The 19,918-nt window shown below is 39.4% G+C and overlaps 1 protein-coding gene across 1 annotated transcript in view; it reads right to left on the bottom strand.

Moving 5' to 3' along the window:
• Positions 1 to 19,918, bottom strand: part of cps1 (carbamoyl-phosphate synthase 1, mitochondrial) — a 55,934-nt gene that overhangs the window by 3,730 nt on the left and 32,286 nt on the right. Inside the window, exons 29-35 of the mRNA XM_040148835.1 lie at positions 18,821 to 18,898; positions 16,691 to 16,798; positions 16,237 to 16,326; positions 15,729 to 15,899; positions 9,117 to 9,191; positions 8,893 to 8,991; positions 179 to 238 (exon numbers count right to left, since the gene is read on the bottom strand). Coding sequence (XP_040004769.1) covers positions 179 to 238; positions 8,893 to 8,991; positions 9,117 to 9,191; positions 15,729 to 15,899; positions 16,237 to 16,326; positions 16,691 to 16,798; positions 18,821 to 18,898 — 681 coding nt within the window. The remainder of the gene's footprint in view (positions 1 to 178; positions 239 to 8,892; positions 8,992 to 9,116; positions 9,192 to 15,728; positions 15,900 to 16,236; positions 16,327 to 16,690; positions 16,799 to 18,820; positions 18,899 to 19,918) is intronic.

Raw genomic sequence — 19,918 nt, 5'->3', positions numbered from 1 at the left:
GTTATAAACAATGTTGAGGGGACTCTGGTAAGTTTTTCAATATCTTAATAAGGCCAGAAACATCAGAACCACGAAGCTCCATCAACCAGTGTTGAAAATCGAACAATAAAAATATGTCTAGTTTTCAATGAGAAGTCTGGTCTGTAGTGTTTGAAACATACAAGCTTTCAGCACTCACTTTGAAGCCCTCCTCTTTCAGTTGGTGTGCTGTGGCCAGGAAATTGGGTCGGAACGAATGCTGGAAGGGAAGCAGACTGATTTTTGAAAAACAAAATGATACAACATATAAATACCAGCCGAAAGAGTGGTTTGATATGGGTTTCTGTTCATATATAACTATAGTTTTTGGAGAATATTCAATCAAGTTTGGATAGATGCTGTTTTTTATGTTAAGGATGTCATTCTTATCTAGGTAATTTTTTACACTTTATTTTTTGTGTGGGTAATCAACGTGCCAATCTTGGGCCAGTCGATTGACGGCATTGATGCTGAAAAAGTAAACTGAGTCATATCTGTAGCCGTGCAGCATGCCTACCCACAGTAACTTGCCCTGTACACAACTAATGTGTTTTGGACTTGAGGAGGAAAAAAAGGAATCTTCTAGAGTCATAATTTTTAATTGAAACCTTTCAAAAGACAGTGCATGCATCAAACTGTGAACCCTGCATTGTACCACACTTTAAGCTTATCATATCATTAAATCCCTAGTTTAAAAAATAAAATGTCTCAGACCCTATATTAAATATTTTGCATCACTGTCTCCCTGGGTATGCCCTTACTAGCTTTGCACAACTGTACCTAGACAGTTAATCCAATTATGCCTTGCTTATATGTGGCCAACATAGTGGTGTGAATTGATCAGGATATCGGGTGAAGAACGATCTCCCCCAGATTTTCAGCGAGGTTCATTCAAGGGCAGACTTGAACTAAGCCACCCAAGGGCTTTGGAGACGCTGAAGCCACTCTGGCATTACATTGTTGTGAGGTTACATTATTTCCAATTTTCAAATTAGTTTTATGTTCTATGATTTCAGGGTTTCATTTTATTGAAAACTTCTTTGTGAGTTTTTGTTGCTGATTTGCAACTGGTTATGCTCAAACTGGGTGCCCTTGAGCTCAGTAAACAATATGCTTGCTAAAATTACTGCTGTCCCACCAAAAATATTGTGATATGGTTTGATATTTTTTGTATATTCTGGAGCCTAACTTACTAAGGCTTACATGACAAATGGGTACAAAGGTCCAAAAAAGGTGGGGGTAATTAAAAATACAGAGGCAGACAGTGAGAATTAGAGTGTGACTGAGAGAGAGAGAGGGAGACAATTACAGAGTTAGAAAGCAACAGGTGGAGAGACGATGACAACTAAAGAGACTCTAGCTGTATCCTAATATACTAATGCCAAAAAATAAACACTATGTATTCTTTTTCATAGTATAACGTTTTCAGCGTAAGGTACGAAACTGGGCTTAACATACACCAGCAGCAAATGATGTGAATCAAAGCACACAGCGGCGGCGTCCTGAAACTTGTCATCACAGGTTGACGTGCAACAATTCTTTAGGATACACTGTCCTGTTTTCCAACATTGATGCGTGTCAACTTTTTTATCCCATTAGTATCAGTTTTATCACATTGGCTGCTCAGCTACTCTCCTTTTACTACTTCTAATGGACGTTAGAAGTAGTAAAGTCCAGTGTGTGTGACAAGCTTAAACTGACTTGCCTCAAAAGATTGCAGAGCAACCAAAGTGTGTTGCACTAAAAAGTCTGCATTAACAGATTTTTTTTTGGCCAATTGGGAGATGTGGCATAACAGGGCAGAGGAAACAAGCAGAAAACACTGCATCGAATCATTATTACCTTTGAGTTGATATGGTTAACTCATTAGCAAACAGTTGCTTGTTTACAACTTTAGTATTCATTTGGAGATGTATTTCTGGCTACCTAACAAATTTAAGTCCCCTTGTTCTCCATGAACTCCTGAGGGAAATATTCAGCTCTTTAGCTGCTACATAAAATTATGTTCACCAGCTAGTTGCTAATCTTGTCTGCTTTTAGTGTTGGGCAGGTAGTGTACAGAGGGTTTTTCTTGTTGAAAACAGCTGCTAGCGTCCAGTTTCTGAAACAAGGTTAATGAGAACAAGTGCGACTGACACTATGTTATCAAGGGGCATAGTGTGAGCAGAATGTTAGCAGGGCAGCATTTCCCGCACTCCGTGTGTGTCTGCGCGGGACGCGTTCAGTATTGAGTTGTAGGTCACCTGCGTTTTGGAAGTGCTCAGAGCCCAGTACACAACCACTGTTGTTATGTGCGCAAAATGCAGGAAAATAAACTTGGAGATAAAAATATGCTTTGGTACACATTTTACACGTATATAGCGTGAGTAAAACACAAGCAGTTACACGGCCTGTGGAGACAGCTGGATTAAAATAGGAGCTTATCTGTTCTGGCAGACTGAGAAATGTGGCTGAAATGCTTTCTGTTTAGACACGCTGTGAACCAAAACAGTAAATATGTGGGTTGGAAAAACCAAAATAATGAGCACAAAGACTCTAAAAAGCTTTGCTGAGCTGATGGCAATTGCAGAGTCAGGGGATAATTCTCTCTGACTTTGTCACTTCATGTGTCCTGACAGCAGATATACATCAAGCTGCATCTTTGAAACTCTAATATTTCAAATTTGAAACAGTACAGACGATGAAGAAATGACAACTGAAACCTACAGTTAGCTTTTAACATAAATTCTGTAACCTAAGTGTGTTGATCTAATTTTAAAAGCTGCCTTTTGAGTGTTTTGGGCTGACTCGTATTAAAACTAATGTCCTGAATGGGGCTATTTCTAATGTTATTTTCAACCCTACAAAAAAATTAAGTTAGTTAATGTTATGTTAGCTTCCTTGACTTTGGAAGTTAATACAATAGGCAGTAAAATAAAATTTGGTTCTTACTTTAAAACTATCCCTTGTATTTGTTCTCTTTTGTTTTTGCCTTTGGAAAAGCAAATGGCAACAAAAAATTATCATATCCTCCAAACTGTGGATTATGAAAGCACTCCTCTAGTAGCCCCTGCATACACTTTGAAATGTTGAAGACTCCAAAGCTTGATAGACAAGCCCAGTAATGGTTGCTTAGCTGTTACAGTACAAAATCAATCAAACAGTTGGCTGAGGGATTTAGCAAATGGTCAAGTGGAACACAGGGAGATGGGAACAATTACAGAGTCTGAGAGACAGACACACAGTGTTAAATGTGTAAGGATATATGACATATTTCTAATATAGAAGAAACAAACCAAAACAAAATATAGAAACTGATTAATTGGGTTTCTATGTGTTTGTTTCTTGAATATACGTAGCTAATATTCATAACATACCTAAATCAGGAACCCTGTACCAACAATAACAGCATAGTACAGCCTAGGTGAAGCTATGAAATTTACCACCCTCAAGATTTAGGCCGGTCTTTTCCACTAGACTGCCTCACAAGTGCACGGTCAAAAAGAAAACCCAAGAACAAAATAGTTTTAATCCTTCTACCACAATCTTTGTTAAAACTATGGGAGGTAAATCTCACCTCTCTGTGTGTTCTGGACATGTCGACCTAAAGTGTTGCTGCTTGTAAGCCATGTACGTGACCCCAGGCGCTTTTCTTTGACGTGGACCTGTTCCCGAAGAGCACCGATTACACAGCTACTGTTGTGAGTGCTTTGTTCAAACTACATTAGTCAGACTCGCAGTTTGGCAACCCAGGGTGGCAGCAAGACTTAATTACTAAAACTCATGTAATGTGGTGACATTAAAAAGTACAGTGCCCAGGCTTAAGTTTTGTTCTTCTCTATGGCTGTGGATTCGGAAAGGATGGTGTTATGTTTTTGCAACATGATTATCCAGAAATGATGATTCAAGACTTCTTTTGACAGAGCATTTGGCTGATGAATAAAATATTTTTATACTGATCGAGTTTTGTCATTTTTTGTTTGATGTTTTATAATGAGAATAATGTTTGTAGTTATTAATAGTTATTGACTGGGTTTTATGTCTGTGTGATGATAATAAACTTTATTTGTGTAGCACTTTTCAAAACACAGTTACAAAGTGCTTTACAGAACAAGATAAAGTAATACACACAGTCAAGATTAAAAAAACAAAAACAAAAATAAAAACATAGAACATGAGACTTGATAAAACAGAGTAGGTAATAAAGACAGGTAAAATAAAAGTTACAAAAGAGGGATAGAAACTAGATAGAGAACAGAATTTCCACAAAAAAGCCTTCCTGTAAAATTAAGTTTTGAGGAGTGATTTAAAAAAAGGAACTGAGTTTGCTAACCTAAGGTCCCCAGCTAAAGAGTTATACAGCTGCAGGTCCGTACCAGAAAACGCCCAGTTTCCTTTTGTACTGACTCAGGCTGTGGGACCAGTTAGGAGGCTTCTACCTCAGGAATGCAGGCAGCAGCTAGCCTCATAGAGCGGTAACACATTTATGATGTGGGTAGGAGCAAGGCCGTGTAGGGCTTTGAATTTAATTAGTTAAAGTTTTTATTTCAATTCTATACCAACAGGTAACCGGTGTAGAATAGCATGGAAGGGAGTGATATGGCGTTTTGGAATTAGTTAAAAGTCTTGCAGCCAAGTTTTGAGCAAGCTGAATCCTTTTGTCTGAGCCCCAAATACAGGGAATTACATAATCCAGACGTGATGGGAAAAACGCGGATGCCTTTTTCAAGGTCCGCTTGGGCTAAAAAAAAAAAGTAACTTTATGCAATTTTGTTCAGTTGGAGAAAGCATGATTGTACTACCTTGGTGACTTTGACTCTGAGTTTTGTTTCAACATAAAAGATTGCATCCAAATTGCGGGCAGAGGACAGGTTCCCAAGATTCTTTTTCAAGTCACAGGTCAGGTTTGGGGAGGCAAATAAAAGGAGACAAGCCACAACATGATGGACGGCTGTGGCTCAGGTGGCATTGCGGGTTGTCCACTGATAGCAGGGTTGGCGGTTCGAATCCTGATTCCTCCTGTCTGTGTTTCTGCAGTGGCCTTGCGAAAGATACTGAACCTTAAGTTGCCTCACTTAAGACTCACTAGTGTTGAATAAAAGCGTCTGCCAAATGATTAAATATAAATGTAAAATTTGTCTATGTCAGTGGGATATAAAGTTGCATATCCTCCACATAACAATGGAAAATAATATTATACCTACGGATTAAAGGAAGCATATAAATAGAAAATAGTATAGGGCCAGGAACTGACCCCTGCGGAACACCACATGACAGAGGGGCTGGGGATGATGAAAACTGTCCCATTACAACAGAGAACGATCTGTCAGATGGGTAGGTGCAAAATCGGGCAAGAGCAGTGTGCTTAACACCAACACAGTATTCCAGGCAATTTATAAGTATATTTTGATTGAACGTATCAAATGCAGAACTCAAATCAAGCACAAATAAAAATAAGCAAGCCCCAGAATCAGTGGCAAGCAGTAGATCATTTGTCACTTTAATAAGAGCTGTTTCTGTGCTGTGCTTAGCACGGAACCCTGAGTGATAATGCTCAAAAATATTACTTTTATTCATGTATGAGTTTTATTGAGGGGCAACAGACTTTTTAAAAATTTAGATAAAAAAGGGATGTTTTAAATTGGTCATAAATTGTTTAAAACAAGAGGGTCAAGTGTAGGTTTCCTCAGGAGAGGTTGAACTATTGCATTTTAAAGATTGGAGGGAACAGAGCCAGTAGACAAAGAGGAGTTGATAACAGAGAGGATTTATGGCCCAACAGTCTGAAACACCTCTTTCAGAAATGTAGTTGACACCTCTTTCCATCTGTCTAGTTGACAGGTGGAGGATTAACTTCTTTAATTCTAGCATTGAGATCTGTTTCAAGTGAGACATACTGGCAGATGGTTCAGTAAAGATGAGGAGATGTCTGGTCATAGGTGTGACCTGGAGCCTAAAGTCATGTATTTTATTTACGAAAAGGTGTAGAAATTGCTCACATCTCAGTGGATGCTTCCATATGCTGTTTAAGAGGACGATTAACTACTGAGTATCAAGAGATACCTTAAGTTGGTCTTGGTTCCATTTATAATCAGCTCTTCTACATTGCCCCTTTAAATCCCTTATATGGTCATTAAGCCAGGGAACGGCGTTATATTTTGCACGTTTCATCCTGATAGGAGTGATGTCATCAAGGATAGTCTTACATGTTCTATTAAAATTATCTAGAAGTTCATTGACAGAAAGGCCCTTCTGATTAAGGGTATTACAAGCGAATGCAGCTAAGAACTTTTTTTTTGCAGAAACTACTACCTGACTTGGAATTAAAATACCGAGAGGGTCTACAGGTAGGTGGCCTTTGAGCAGGAGATGGGAGAAAGGTATGGAAAATCACAGCCTTGTTATCAGAGACAATACGATTTAGCAATTCAACATTATTTAGAGAAACACCATAGGACAGCACAAGGTCAAGGGTATGTCCCTTATTATGAGTTGGGTTTTTAACAGACTTCAAGATTAAAAGACTCAAAGAGGTTAATGAGTCAGCAGTAAAACAGGGCATGGAGGGGCAACAAATGCGTATATTTAAATCACCAAGGATAAGAACTTTATCATATTTGGCGATAATAAATGAGAGAAGCTCAGAAGCTCTTGAATAAAACCAGTATTAGCCTTAGGCGGCCTAAAAATTAAACAAACAGTATTGGATGCTAGGCATTTAAAAGAAAACCCAGAGATTCAAAACAAGAAAAAGTATTAAGAGAGACAGGGGAAAATTTGTGGTTGTTATTAAAAATGATAAATATGCCACCACCACATTCTGACAGCAGATGTTGATTAAAAAAGGAGTAGTTAGGTGGACATGCCTCAGTCAGTGTGACAGAGTATTCAGGGCTTAACCAGGACTGAGTTATGAATAAGAGATCAATATGGTTAGTCATAATAAAATTTTGGCATAAAAAAGACTTGTTTGCAAGGGACCTCACATTAAGTTGACTAGACACAGTTGAAATGCTGGAGATTGAATCAGCAGTAGATACAGTTGAGGGGTGTAATTGATGTTGAATTGTTGGAGTGGGTGGGATAGGAACTAGGTTTGCTCTTATTGTAGACTTAGCAGAGCACTTGGGTCAATAGGTGGCACGGTTTAATGTGACCCAAATAGGTTTAGTGTTAGTAGAGGTGTGTTCAGCCGGGCCCAGGGAGTGATGTTCATCATTATGAACAGGAGTAGCTTCTAGAGTGGGGTCATGCTGATGTAGATGTCAGTTAGAATTAAAAATAATATGCTGGATGAAGTTTTTAACAAATTGTTTAACGCTCTTTGTGTTGGGGTGAAGGTAAACCCGATTTGTAAAGGTCATGTCTGGTCCAAAAACCGTAAAGAGTGGCTAATAAAGCCCTGCTCAGTTGCAGTGCAGAAGGTTTTTGAAGACTCTAGTTGGTTGCAAATTTTAACTGATTGTTAATTGAAGACATCATTGAACAATTCATTTGTGGGCTGAGGGATGGAGGCCTATGACAGTTTCTTATTGTCTGCAACTTTGCTACCAGGAAGACAATAGGTGATAGTGCCTGGAAGTTCAACAGATCTGATGATGGAATCACCAATAAAGTGGCCTGTCCATACAGCCCCCATCGTAGGCAGAGGGCTTGGATGAAAGAGGTAGCTGATTAGTCACATTTGTTAGGGTTCAGGCACAGCAGAATTGATTGAAGCAGTTTCACCTGGGTATTAAGACAGAGAGAAATTACAACGCTGCTTGTCACAGCAGCGTCCAGTGTTCCGTTGGGCAAGTGGGTCGATGCCTGGAGGCCAGGAGGGGTGCACCCAGGGCTCTGTGTCCAAGGATGGGAAAGGCGACGGCGACTCTTTCCAAGGGAATCTGGGGTCGTCAGGGAAATTTGATGCTTTCTCATCGTGTTTGAGCGGACCGACGCAGACTGTTCTGGAGCAGCTGGCAAACGTGTAGCTGCTAGCTCAGTTAGCTTCTCAAGCAGAGCAAAGTAGTCTGAAACCGGACAGGGTTGTCATCCCCGACTGGTGCAAACAGAAAAATTGTTCTCCCCTTCTTCACAAACGGATGCCCAGCAGTAAGGATGGACAGCAGGGCTGGGAGTGTCACTTCTTGACAGACTTTCAAAGCTGGAGGGGGCAACCTCTTGCAGCATATCTAACCACTGGAAGAAATTTTCAAGGAGGCTTTCGATGGAAGGGAGTTCAGATCTCAGACTAGATAGCTCAGATTCCAATGGGGTAAGTGGAGGCATGATTCTCTCTCTCTTTGCTTTTCTTCAAGGTCCAGAGGAGTAGCGACAAATAGTTCTTCCACAGAGTAGATGGAGATAAGTCCACAGAAGACCTCAATTCACATACAGCTTAAATGTTTTGGTCTTCAGTTTGAATTAATATTAAAACTGGTTAAAATAAAAATAGTAAAAGCTCACTAAAATGATAAAATAATTAAAAACTCAGAGTCAAAACACACTCAGAGTCAAAACAAGCCAGGGAAGAAGGAGGCAGCTATCTTGTCATAGTGCAATGTTGTGGTACTGTCTGTGTAGTTCCTCCTATTCATTCAGGTGTAACATCATCAGATCCAAGTACCTTATCTATTCATCCGAGGGCCATCATCCATTTTGGAAATCTATTTGAACCTCTCTGGGTCATTCACACATTGTCACTTGAGAGCTGATCATAGCTTTAAGTCACATGAATCAAGGTGTGATTTGGTGTGAAACAAACTGAGGCGTGCCAGAATAAGAAGCTAATAACCTAAAAGATTTAAGCCACCTGTTCAGAAGGCACCTCACACTTGGTGTCTTGTGGGCAGAAGGTACCAAAAGGAAACACAAACAGGAGGTAAGTGGACCTCCAGATGGCTATAGTCTTACCTGAATCCCAATCAGGATGCCCTTCTGTGGCAGCTTGAAGCCTGTGGAGAGCATAGCTTTCAGGAAGGCTGAATAAATGTTTGGTCCAAAACAAGCTACCTGAAAGAAAACACATGAACAGACCCCACATGAATAACTGTTAACGCTAACTCTGCTTAGATGGGAGAAAAGAAATGACAAGAATTAACAGAAAAAATAGGGTGTGTTGTTTTCATTGTGCTTACTTCTCCAGTGGAGGCCATCTCACAGCGAAGCACAGGGTCTGCATCCCTCAGCCGTGGCCAGGAGAACATGGGCGCCTGGTGGAAGAAGGGAAGAGGGAAGGATGCTTTTGAAGTAATAGGACATCACCACATGTGATGCTAATGAACTACTACTGAAACTCCATCACTTAGCTGTAACCAGCACTTATGTCACAACGTGATTTGTTCAGCTAGATCAAAAATGTGGTCTGAAATTCCCTTGAATCACTGGCTATTGTTTACAGTTGTTTATCTACAAATTCCTACTCACTGACCATGACAACCTACTTGTATTCCTAAAGCACTGGAGATACAGTAAATTAATAAAGTATCGCAAATAAAGTGGCAATCACTACGTAATAATTTGCCACATAAATGGTAATCACAGTATGTTTGCAGTCTACTGGAATCAATTCAGGGATGAAATAAAGCTTGCATTCGCTTAAAAAGTAACAGGTGAACCAAGGCTCTGGCAGTTGCATATTCATATGTCTATTTGATGATAAATAAAATCAGATACAAACTGACAATGATTATTACTTTTACCCAATACTAATCAATATTTCATCTCATGCAAACCCCCATTTCTGCTTCAGCTATGACACTTTAAGGGCACATCAGAAAAATAACAGAGAGGAGAAAGAGGGCAACACATAAAGTCGAAGAGATTAAGATTACAACTGCCTTTGCAGACAGACTAAAAGCGGAAATTCTGAAAAGAATGGAGGCTTATTAAACTGTAAGACACCAGTCCCTTTAACAGCCTGTCTGACCTGCTGTCTCCCTGCTAAGATGAAGGGGAAAAGAAGGTAGGGGGGCTGACTGATAAAGCAATACCAGGGTAAGCCAGATGAGGAAAGGAAACATGGAGGAAAACTGAGAAAATGGCTATTGAGATGGATAGGTGAGGAAGTAAAGACAATGAGAAGAGAAAAAATAAAGGGAAAAGGAATAAAATGACTTGAGTGGAGAAAGTGAACGAGAAGACTCTAAAGAAGAGATGAAATAAAAGGAGGGAATTAATAAAAGAAAGAATTAGGTAAAGACAGCAGAAAAACAAAATTTAAGGAAGATGAACAGATGGGAATGGGGAAGAGAATAAAACAAAAGGAGAGGGAAACGAAAAGATAAAAAATTTATAAAAATTATTAGAGGAAATAGGGAGGAGAAAATGACTGAAAGGGAAGTGCAGTAACAAGAGCAGTAGACAGTATCTTCTTGTTATTGTATTACAGACAGCCATTCTTATTTCTCTATGCAAAAGCAGATGACCCCCATTACCTAGAAGAGAGAGAGAGTTGGTGTGGCGCTGTTTGGCGCTGTGTGGCTCATGCATACGCACATTGACACACACACACGTAGAGGCAAGGGCCACAAGGGGGGGATTCATCCTTGAAGCGGGCTATCTAATCAGCTGAATGTAATGTTAGCATACTAATGTAAGAAGGGGCGAAGAGAAGGGAAGGCAGACAGGGAACCAGCATCGCTTATCATGGCTTTGTTCAAAGAATTAGAGAAAGACAGGGAAGTATGCAGAGATAAAATGTTAGAATGTAACCAGGAAAGAAAATGAAATAGATGGAGAGGAATACATACAGAGAGGGAATGACACTAAGAGGGAACTTTTGATAGTATAATAAAAGAAACAAGAAACTTCAATAAAATTAGTGGCAGAGAATTTTTGAAATAAAGAGTGACACAAAGACATATGCTTGCAGGTCTCTAACTAAATGTACATCCAGAACCATCCAATTTGTACATCATCCAAATGAAGAAGGCTCCCTACCCAGCACACCAACTGCAGAACCAAATCTACTGCAGCCTCTTTAATCATTAAAACTATGAAGCAGAAATGAAAGTGGAAATATAACCACAAAAACAAAAGGAAAAGAGAGGGAAGCCGTTAGAAAAATGGCATCACCCGGGGATATTAAAAGGCTCTGAAAATGAGAAACCGTATACAAGACTTCATGAAGAGAATTATGAAAAACTCAATGGTCTCATTTATAATGGTGTGTCCTCCAATTGCAATGGTGTGTCTCCGGAACAGAATGAATGTGACTATAACCAATAACCAAGCCTCTCTACCCACAACATCCTACCAGCACACACCACCAGCACCAGCTGAGCTCCAGTAGAAAAGGTAATGAATAAAGTAAGACATTTCCACATAACATGGTTGCTCACTGTGGGCCTTGTTGAAGGCTGAAGTGGCCCCCTTTGTAAATGTCTTTATATTCACAGCCAAATGGAAATTAACAGCTACATTTGTACCTACAGATTTTTGAATGACAATGCCCAGTTTTTTTTTTACTGATTTTGGCAAATGACGGATATTTTGATATTCTAACAAAAGAACTACGAAAGGCTCACCTGGACCTGGTGTCATAAAGAGAGCTAAATGGTTGTCAGGACATTACAAGGTGACTGCTAGGGCAGTAGGTCATTACTAAGACACTGCTAGGTGATTGCTCTTAACTTTCTATGTGACTGCTTGTGTTTTTGGTGTAGCTTCCAGAGTGTAAATAGCTAGAAGGTGAGATTTTAAACTTGTTTACTAGGCAGTTATGAGGACGCTCCAGGTAGGTTCTTTTGACATTGCTAAGGTATTGTGAGTGGGTACTACGATATAATTGCTCAGGAAGCTGTTCTATGTGGGTACCCACTGTTCACAGGGAGTGTGTTGATGCTAGCATTAGTCCTAGTGGTAGCAGCAGAAGTAGCATTAGTGACAGTAGTGTTATAGTGAAATTATACAAAAATAAAGAGACAAAATTGTGGGATAGGGTGCACTTGCAAAAAGTTTTTGTCTTCCTGCTGAGAAAACCACATCAGCAGCCAGAGTGGGTGACTTCACAATTAACATCCCCTGAACAAAAGCACATTGGCATAGAAATATCTGTTTGTTAATGAGTGTTGATTAACTTCATGTAATGGTTACTACATATCTCCACCCTGTCAGATATTACCAATATCTCACACAGTTTTCTCTCCCACATATACAGTATGTATGATACACTGAAAAATGTTGCTCATTGACATTTGCTTTGACTTTTGGCTGCAATCTGTTACACAGCTTTAGACATTTAGAAATTTGCATTAAGGCCCTTCTTCTCCATAGACAATAATGGGAGTCATTTAACAGAATAACTTTTTATTCCACCCTTAAATGTGTCACTACATATCGAATTTGATTGTTTTAAATCATTTCTGAAATCTTTTTAACCATTTTTAAAAAAAGATAACTTAAGTTTTATCCTTTTTTCAAACTTTTCTAGATTTTTAGCCTGCGACAGGTTACACTTGGGTCATACTAACATGGCCTCCTTACATTAAAGCTTTTCTATGTTGATGATGTCTAAGACATTTCAAGCTTGGATTTTTCTTGGGTCATTAGGCTCGTTTCAGAAGTGAACATTATGCCATGCATGCCACGGTCAAGGGGACAGAACCTCCAAAAGTTGTAAGACATTTTTCCTCAGCCCTTAAGTGTGCACTGGGGACAGACACCAAATCAGCTTCCTCCTGCTCAAATGTTGTTTTTATGCTCTTCTTCCTCACAGTGTCATAAATACAACTGTGTTATTGCCCCTATGAGTTTGTATATAGAGACATAAATTACACAATGGGGACTTGTTAGTGAAAAGAAAACAACATGGCCTCAAACAAGGGATTGTCAGAGAAAAGAGACAACAAGTGCAACAGAGTGAGGTTGAGAGGAAATGAGACTGATAAATGAAGATGTCTGTCTGGATGGCAATAACTTGAGCCTTGTGATGATACAGTGAGGACAGTGAGGATAAAGGCTGAGAGAGAGTACATATTGATGGTACATACTTCAGGCTACTAAGGCTGGATAATGGTTTCAGACATCACAGTGTGTTTACAGTGGGGGCTTGATGTTATGGCGGCAGTAATGTGTTTAACGGAAAGAAAGAAATTAGTACTACTTCAATAAACAATTGTCATGTATTGTGGCAGGGTTTCAAGCACAGCCCATATCAGTCAGGGTATATGAATGCTGTATCATAGACCCTAAGTAAACTCTGGAAGTCTTTTAAGCCTGGTGCCTGGAGTATTCAGAGCGCTGATTGATATTCCTCACCAGCGTGCAGCCTAGAAATTGAAAACTTTAGGTGGCAGGGAAGAGTGGGGGATTATACTTGCGTGATTGGTTCCAAACTACAGCCATTGTTACAGCAGCTCTGTTGTAATTAGAGGGAGAAATTACTTTGGAAAAAATAGCTTTGGAACAGCTGGTGACACGTAAACTCTCTCATACCCAATCTAAGAAGTAAGCCTCCTAGCCATTATGAGAAAGCACCTACTACTCCCCATCATCATGCCTAGGTAGAGGGATGGAGCAGTAATTGCTGTCTTTGTTATGTGATCCAATGAAAGCTGTACTAGCGGATCCTGCACTACCTATTAAGAAATCATACATTTGGCGCTCTTTACATAGGAACTAATTTTCCGATCATACATAATACATCAGACTGTAGGGCGTTCAAAGACATGGTTATAATGGACTTGCAAGGAAAGTAACAAGTCCCTTTTATACAGCAACAGGTAGCTATTATCCCTGAACTCACCATTGAAGTTGTGGCTATTAATTTTGGAAGTTTGCACTTTAGTTTAAGAACTGCCTGGTCCTGTATGAGTTGAGAACAAATCACAATTTAATAGGCATATAAAACCCTTTAAAACACACTGTATATTATTAAAAAGCCCTGCCTGACCCATTATTCCAAACAATAGACAGTTCCCTGTGATACCTCTCACGTTCAAGACTTGTTTCCATTTGTGCAGCAATAGGCTAGGTGGCATAGGGAAATGTTTGATGCAAAGATTTTCAAATTCACTACCTTGGACCTTTGTGGACTGTGCGGCTGGTACAACACTAAAGAGGTGGTTTCGTTTAAATGGATTTCAATCTTCCTTTTCTTGACAGAATGTTTAGGTTCAAAATCAATAAACAGACACGAAAGCTACAAATGAATTATAGTTTTCTGGTTGTTTAAAGGCACAGTCATAAATTTTGGACCATATAAATTATAAGTATTTCACATATATAATTAAAGAGTTATCACACTTGGGCCAATTGTGTATATTTTTCTGGAACTGAGGCTTTTTTGCCAGAGTTCAGAATCGTCAAACTTGAGCGTTGTCCAGAAAAGTAGTCAACCAGGTTGGCCTAAAACCATGATTAACCACATGCTCCGTGTAGCCTTCTTTTTTATACTCACATTAGCATTACCTGTCTTTATGTACAGTATGAATACAATGCTTAGCATTCTAAATTCTTTAGTGTTTAAAGTTCTTAATCCTTTAGTTTTATTAACCAGACAGCTAACTTATTTTTTTTTACCCCAAACCCTTCTTGAGAAGTCTCCAGCAACTGTTTTAATGTACATAAAGACACACAAAAGCTACATCTAAAAGTATTGATTCAATAGCACAATGAAGCCAGTGGTTACCATTACAGTGGTGTGCACAGAAACTCCCATGGGCACAGTCTAAAAAGAATACAAGCAGCTGCTTTTCCCAGTGCGTGGGTTCATTTTTGTCCTGAGCAAAGCAACACAATTAGAAAGGCACTTCTGCGAAGAGACAGTACAGATGCTGACCTGAGATATTTGGGCACCAACTTGGGCTGATCAAAGGGTCACATTGGCTAACAAAAGGGATACTTGATGAGTACTTCAGAGTTACTATAGGTCATGGGCCGACCAAAAAAGGTGTCCATCTGGTGTGACAATAAGGCAACAATGAATTGTGCCATGATAAAACCTGACTTGAACCTTTAGTATGTAAAAGGGCTCAGTCCAAGCAGAAATAAGTCAATACCATGGGGGGTAATCGGGTTAGGGCTTAAAACACTTACATTTTCATTAGGATTGAGCCTTTAATGTAAGTTCATAATCATTTACCTTGTGAGCCCATTTTGGCTACTTGCTTGATGTGACAGTTTGTTGGCAGCCATCTGAGTGTTAAACATTTAAGTGATCCAATCAATTAGGTCATCTTAGTTACCTTTCTGCCCAGTCTGGCAGTCTTCAATATAAAGTACTGTAAAACTTCTAGTTGAGAAAGTTGTTTTTCAAGAGAATAAGCCTTTTTCGTAGCTGATATGTCATAATACAAAAGCAAAGGTGTTACTAATAACATTAACAAAAGCTCTGTTCTATTAGAGTGTCCCAGTAAGCCATGACAGTATGACAGTGAGCAGCATGAACCGTACCAGGGCCCTGACACTGAAGCGGTTAAATTGAATTCAGCTATCATTAATTGTAGTATTTACATCTGTGCTTTTCCTACTAATAAATGTAAAATTGTCTTCTGCGAAAAAGGCCCATCGTGATTATTATATCTGGCTCTTATAACTGCATCAAAGCCCTGCCTGCCCTGGTACCAAACCAGGTCCTCCCTTGCTTATAACGCCATCAACTTCTTATTCATTTATTTATCCATTCATCCATCGATTCACTCTCTGCATTCTATAAAACTTGGCATTAAAATACAATGAACAAAGATTGAATAAAGCCAGTCCCACAGTTGCCAGCTGTAAACAGTTATTTCAGTTTCCCTTCTCACCTTGATGCCCACGTAGTCTACGGGAATTATGGGTTTCTCCAGCGAGGGTAGGCTGGCCTCATCCAAAGGCTCTCCCACCATTACCTTCGTTGCCACATTGATAAAGTCCACACCAATTGTTTTTGATACAAAAGGGAAGGAGCGTGACGCCCGCAGATTACACTCTATCACCTAAAAGAATACACAACACAAATACTGTCATTTCAAAAGAGCAAGAAGTCACCCTTTCCTGCAGACTAATTAATTTACACATCGGGTAAGTGTAATCAAAAGATACACATACTCCGCGCATCCAATGCACAAACATATAGACGCATGGTAAAAATACTGTATATACACACATATTTTCTGTATCTCTACTTTATCTGGAGCATCAGAACTGAAGACAACATTGATCATAAAATCCAAATACAAAGTGATTTCAGTTTGTGAGTGAATTGCATTACCTGCAACCAGGTGTGGAAATGCCGATCTATCATTTAGTCATACCCTTGGAAATATTACCTACCATGACATCATTGCCTTTAACCAGAAACTGAGTGTTAAATGGCCCCGAAATTTCAAAAGCTTGCGCAATTTTGCGGGTGGCAGTCTTAACCTGAGTGCATGGGAAAAAGAAAACACAGACACATACAATGTATGAGGCTGTCTGTAAACAACAGTTTACAGATATATATATCTATAAATATATAGATATCTATATATCTATATGTATATATATAGAGAGAGATATAGATATATATACATATATAGATATATATATACACATATACACAAACACAATATATATGAGGCTGACTTTAAACATATACACTATATATGAGGGTGTCTGTAAACTGTTTCATTCCACAGTATCTCTGTATACACATATGATGGAGAAAAAGACTTAAATGTGTACATCATGGTTTATCATCACATAGAACACGAGTCCAAGAACTTGTTTCCTATGGAACTTAACTGACCTTTTCTAACGCCCCCTGGCTAATAGTCTGGGTTGGCAGCATTAGGGTTGCATCTCCTGAGTGTACCCCAGCATCCTCCACATGCTCCGTTATGGCATGAACCAGAACCTGGACAAACACGCAGTGATTACTTGACACTTAGAGTATTTGCATACAGATTAAAACTCTAATAAGCGACAGAAATCCCTTCTCAAAGCAGCTCAGGTTTTACACCCTTGGTCTGTTCTCTGATGAGAGTTTTTTAGACTTAAAGGCAGATGGTGTCCAGACTGGATGTGTTTATACCTACATAACGTCACCATGCAAAATAGTATACAAAAATGCAGTGTCAAAATATTTTGAGTCGGTTCAAAAACAATTAGTGCTGTCCTGTGCATGTGGACGAGATAAATACATTCAGTCAAGTCAATGCTCATTGAAAAGCTGTTCCAGACAAAGGGCCTGTAGTTGTTGACGGAGCCGGTAAGTAACAATGTACATGGATATGCAGTGTCAAAAGAATAACTTCCAACATTTCACCCACAGGAGAGGAGATTTGTATCACCAAGCAAGCCTGTGCGAGTGTGTGTGTCTGTAAATGAGCTGCCGTGTCATTAGTTCATTTAAACTGCTGCTAACCACAGCATTCATTAGCACTCTTCAGAAAGAGCCTGTAATTAATATGTATTATCTCTGACTTTTCCACTCTTCTACACATATACTCACTCTCTCGCTCTCTCTCACACACACACACACACACACACACACACACACACACACACACACACACACACACACACACACACACACACACACACACACACACACACACACACCCCGATAATGAAGCCTGTTGGTATTCAATGAATGGAGAGCTTGTTAATGTGATACTGAAGATAAAGGAGGGGCTGTATTCAGGGAAAGCAGAGAGAGGAAATCCACAATACAACTGTATTGCCAACGTTTAAACTGACACCCTTGAAATGACTCCCGCAGCGTAGACAATAGAAAAACAGACAGGGCGTTCAGGACAAGTACCGAGGTGGCTCTGCCTTTTACTGCAACTTAAAATGCTAACAATTATAGCGTTATATAAGTTTTTCAGCTTACTGTTAAATAACTTTATGTAAAACTTCCATGTGTCTCAGGAGTTAAGATCAAATATTTAATATGTAATCGAAGCAATTGTTTGTGATTACCAGGGAACTACTTAAACATCTAGTTTTTAATATTTGACAGAATATTCTTTTTATGAAACTTTCAAGTCACACTGAAATCTGAACATATTCATGCACCATTGAGAACTGAAATGTCTTACTCTTTAAATGATCAAATATTTATCCATTGGCTTGTTTTTACTTCAGAAGTTACGGAAGATGCAGTTCAACAGGAGATGAAGTCAGAAATTTCAAACATTTAACTTTCTGATATTCAAATAAATGGATTCTAGTATTTTAGGTTGAAGTTTTCTTTAACATTTTTTTGAAATAAAAACCAGGCTGAACATAACGTTAGCATATATGTACATAACATTCGTAACAGAGCAACAAAAGGAACTGCCGGAGAATACAACAAGAAAAGCAAAAAAAAACTCATCGAATGTAAAAAGAAAAGAAAATAAGTTAGTGTCACCACTTTCCTGCATTTTGGTTTTCATGTATTCCATTCTCCCCATTAAATCTGTCTGGGCTGTAATATCTTTTCATTCAAGAAGAATGAGATTACTTCCACTTTATTCATCTACTGGGCTCAGTGTCTTTAATACCTCTCAATTTAAACAGAAAAATAATGGAGGACTGAATAATGCCAGACTACAGAGATGAATAGCAATGTTACTATTATAAATAAAAATATGGTCAAACAAGGTGTCAATATAAATAAAAGAAGGACAAAGAGGGTTTTTTTCCAGGCTGTTGCACTGTGCAAAACTATGTTTCAGTATGCAGCGAATGTATACTCCATGTAACTTACATTCTGGTGCTTGTAATTCTTGCAGGCAGAACATCATAATATGCCTGGTGCACGTTGTATAGTTGGCCTGCATTGCCAATGAAATGCGCCTGCACTGCCAGGGTGTCTTCACATACACATAATGACAACACAATGGCGTTACGGACAAAAGTCTGTATAACTGGACAGAACATGTATCACCTTGCCAGCCTTGGCCACAGCATCCACCTCTACCTCCCTGGCACCGCGGATGAACTTGGTGATGACCACTGGATGCTCCTGGAGGAAAGACAGGAAGGTTTTTCTGTCAATGACTAAAAAGTGAAATAACTCTGAACAAGGTTATTGCCTTTTGTGATTGTACTGCAGTCTGTAAGTTTTTAGTTAGTGATTTTTTTGGTATTTCTGTTCTGTGCTCTAGCACAGAAATAGTTGGCTATTTCCACATCCAGCAGTTACAGAGCAACAGTATTAGTCCTTTGGAGTCATGTTTCTGGCCACCTGGCAAATAGAAGTTCAAAATTCACTCTCTTTTAGCTGTTTTTGCTCTCTACCAACTCCTGAAGGAACTATCTGGCTCTCTAGCTGCTAAATGCTCCACTATGTTCACCAGCTGTATCTCTTCGTCGATTGGTGTTGAGCAGGCAGTGTACCTTGGGTTTTTGTTTTTATGAGCCTTTTCGCTGAAAAAGGTGTCCTTTTTCAGCTGAAAGCGATGCGATGAGAGCAGTGAGAGTGAACCGGAAAAGCGAAGCTGTGGGCCAAAGCTCACTATAAAACTCCATAATCCCGAGGGGAGCTGCAGATTCAGGCCTTCATTCTCTGTAGTTTCATTACTACAAGCGACCCCTTTCACATTGTTGCATTCTTTTCACATTTTAATTTCAATTTAAAAAACAACCTATTGTTGTAGCCTGATCTGAACTCACCCTACACACCACCCTCACCTCCAGCTGGACCTCTTGACCTCATCTTGAACCACGGCTCTACACCCTCAAATCTGCACGTCACTCTGCAAGCTACACGATGTGGCTGTCCACTGCCTCTCTCCCTCAACTGCAGCGGGTCAAGTCTGAGTAAGGAGGGGTCAGGTAAAACAAAACAATCAGTCCCTTGTTTCCAATCTCAGCGAAGAAAGGAGTGAGCCGGCTGCACCTGCTGATAAAGACTATAGTCTATGACCTTTTCATGGACTGGGTGCAAATCCATGCAATTTGTGAATAGATGAGAAGAGTGTTTTGATATTTTCTGGGAACACATGTTCTGTAAACTTTCCACGACCAAGGCATTACCTGAAGA

Source organism: Xiphias gladius, chromosome 16, assembly GCF_016859285.1.
Source record: "Xiphias gladius isolate SHS-SW01 ecotype Sanya breed wild chromosome 16, ASM1685928v1, whole genome shotgun sequence".
In the NCBI taxonomy this organism is placed as follows: Eukaryota; Metazoa; Chordata; class Actinopteri; order Istiophoriformes; family Xiphiidae; genus Xiphias; species Xiphias gladius.
Note: the sequence above shows the minus strand (reverse complement) of the source record. Positions and strands in the feature narration are given on the sequence as shown.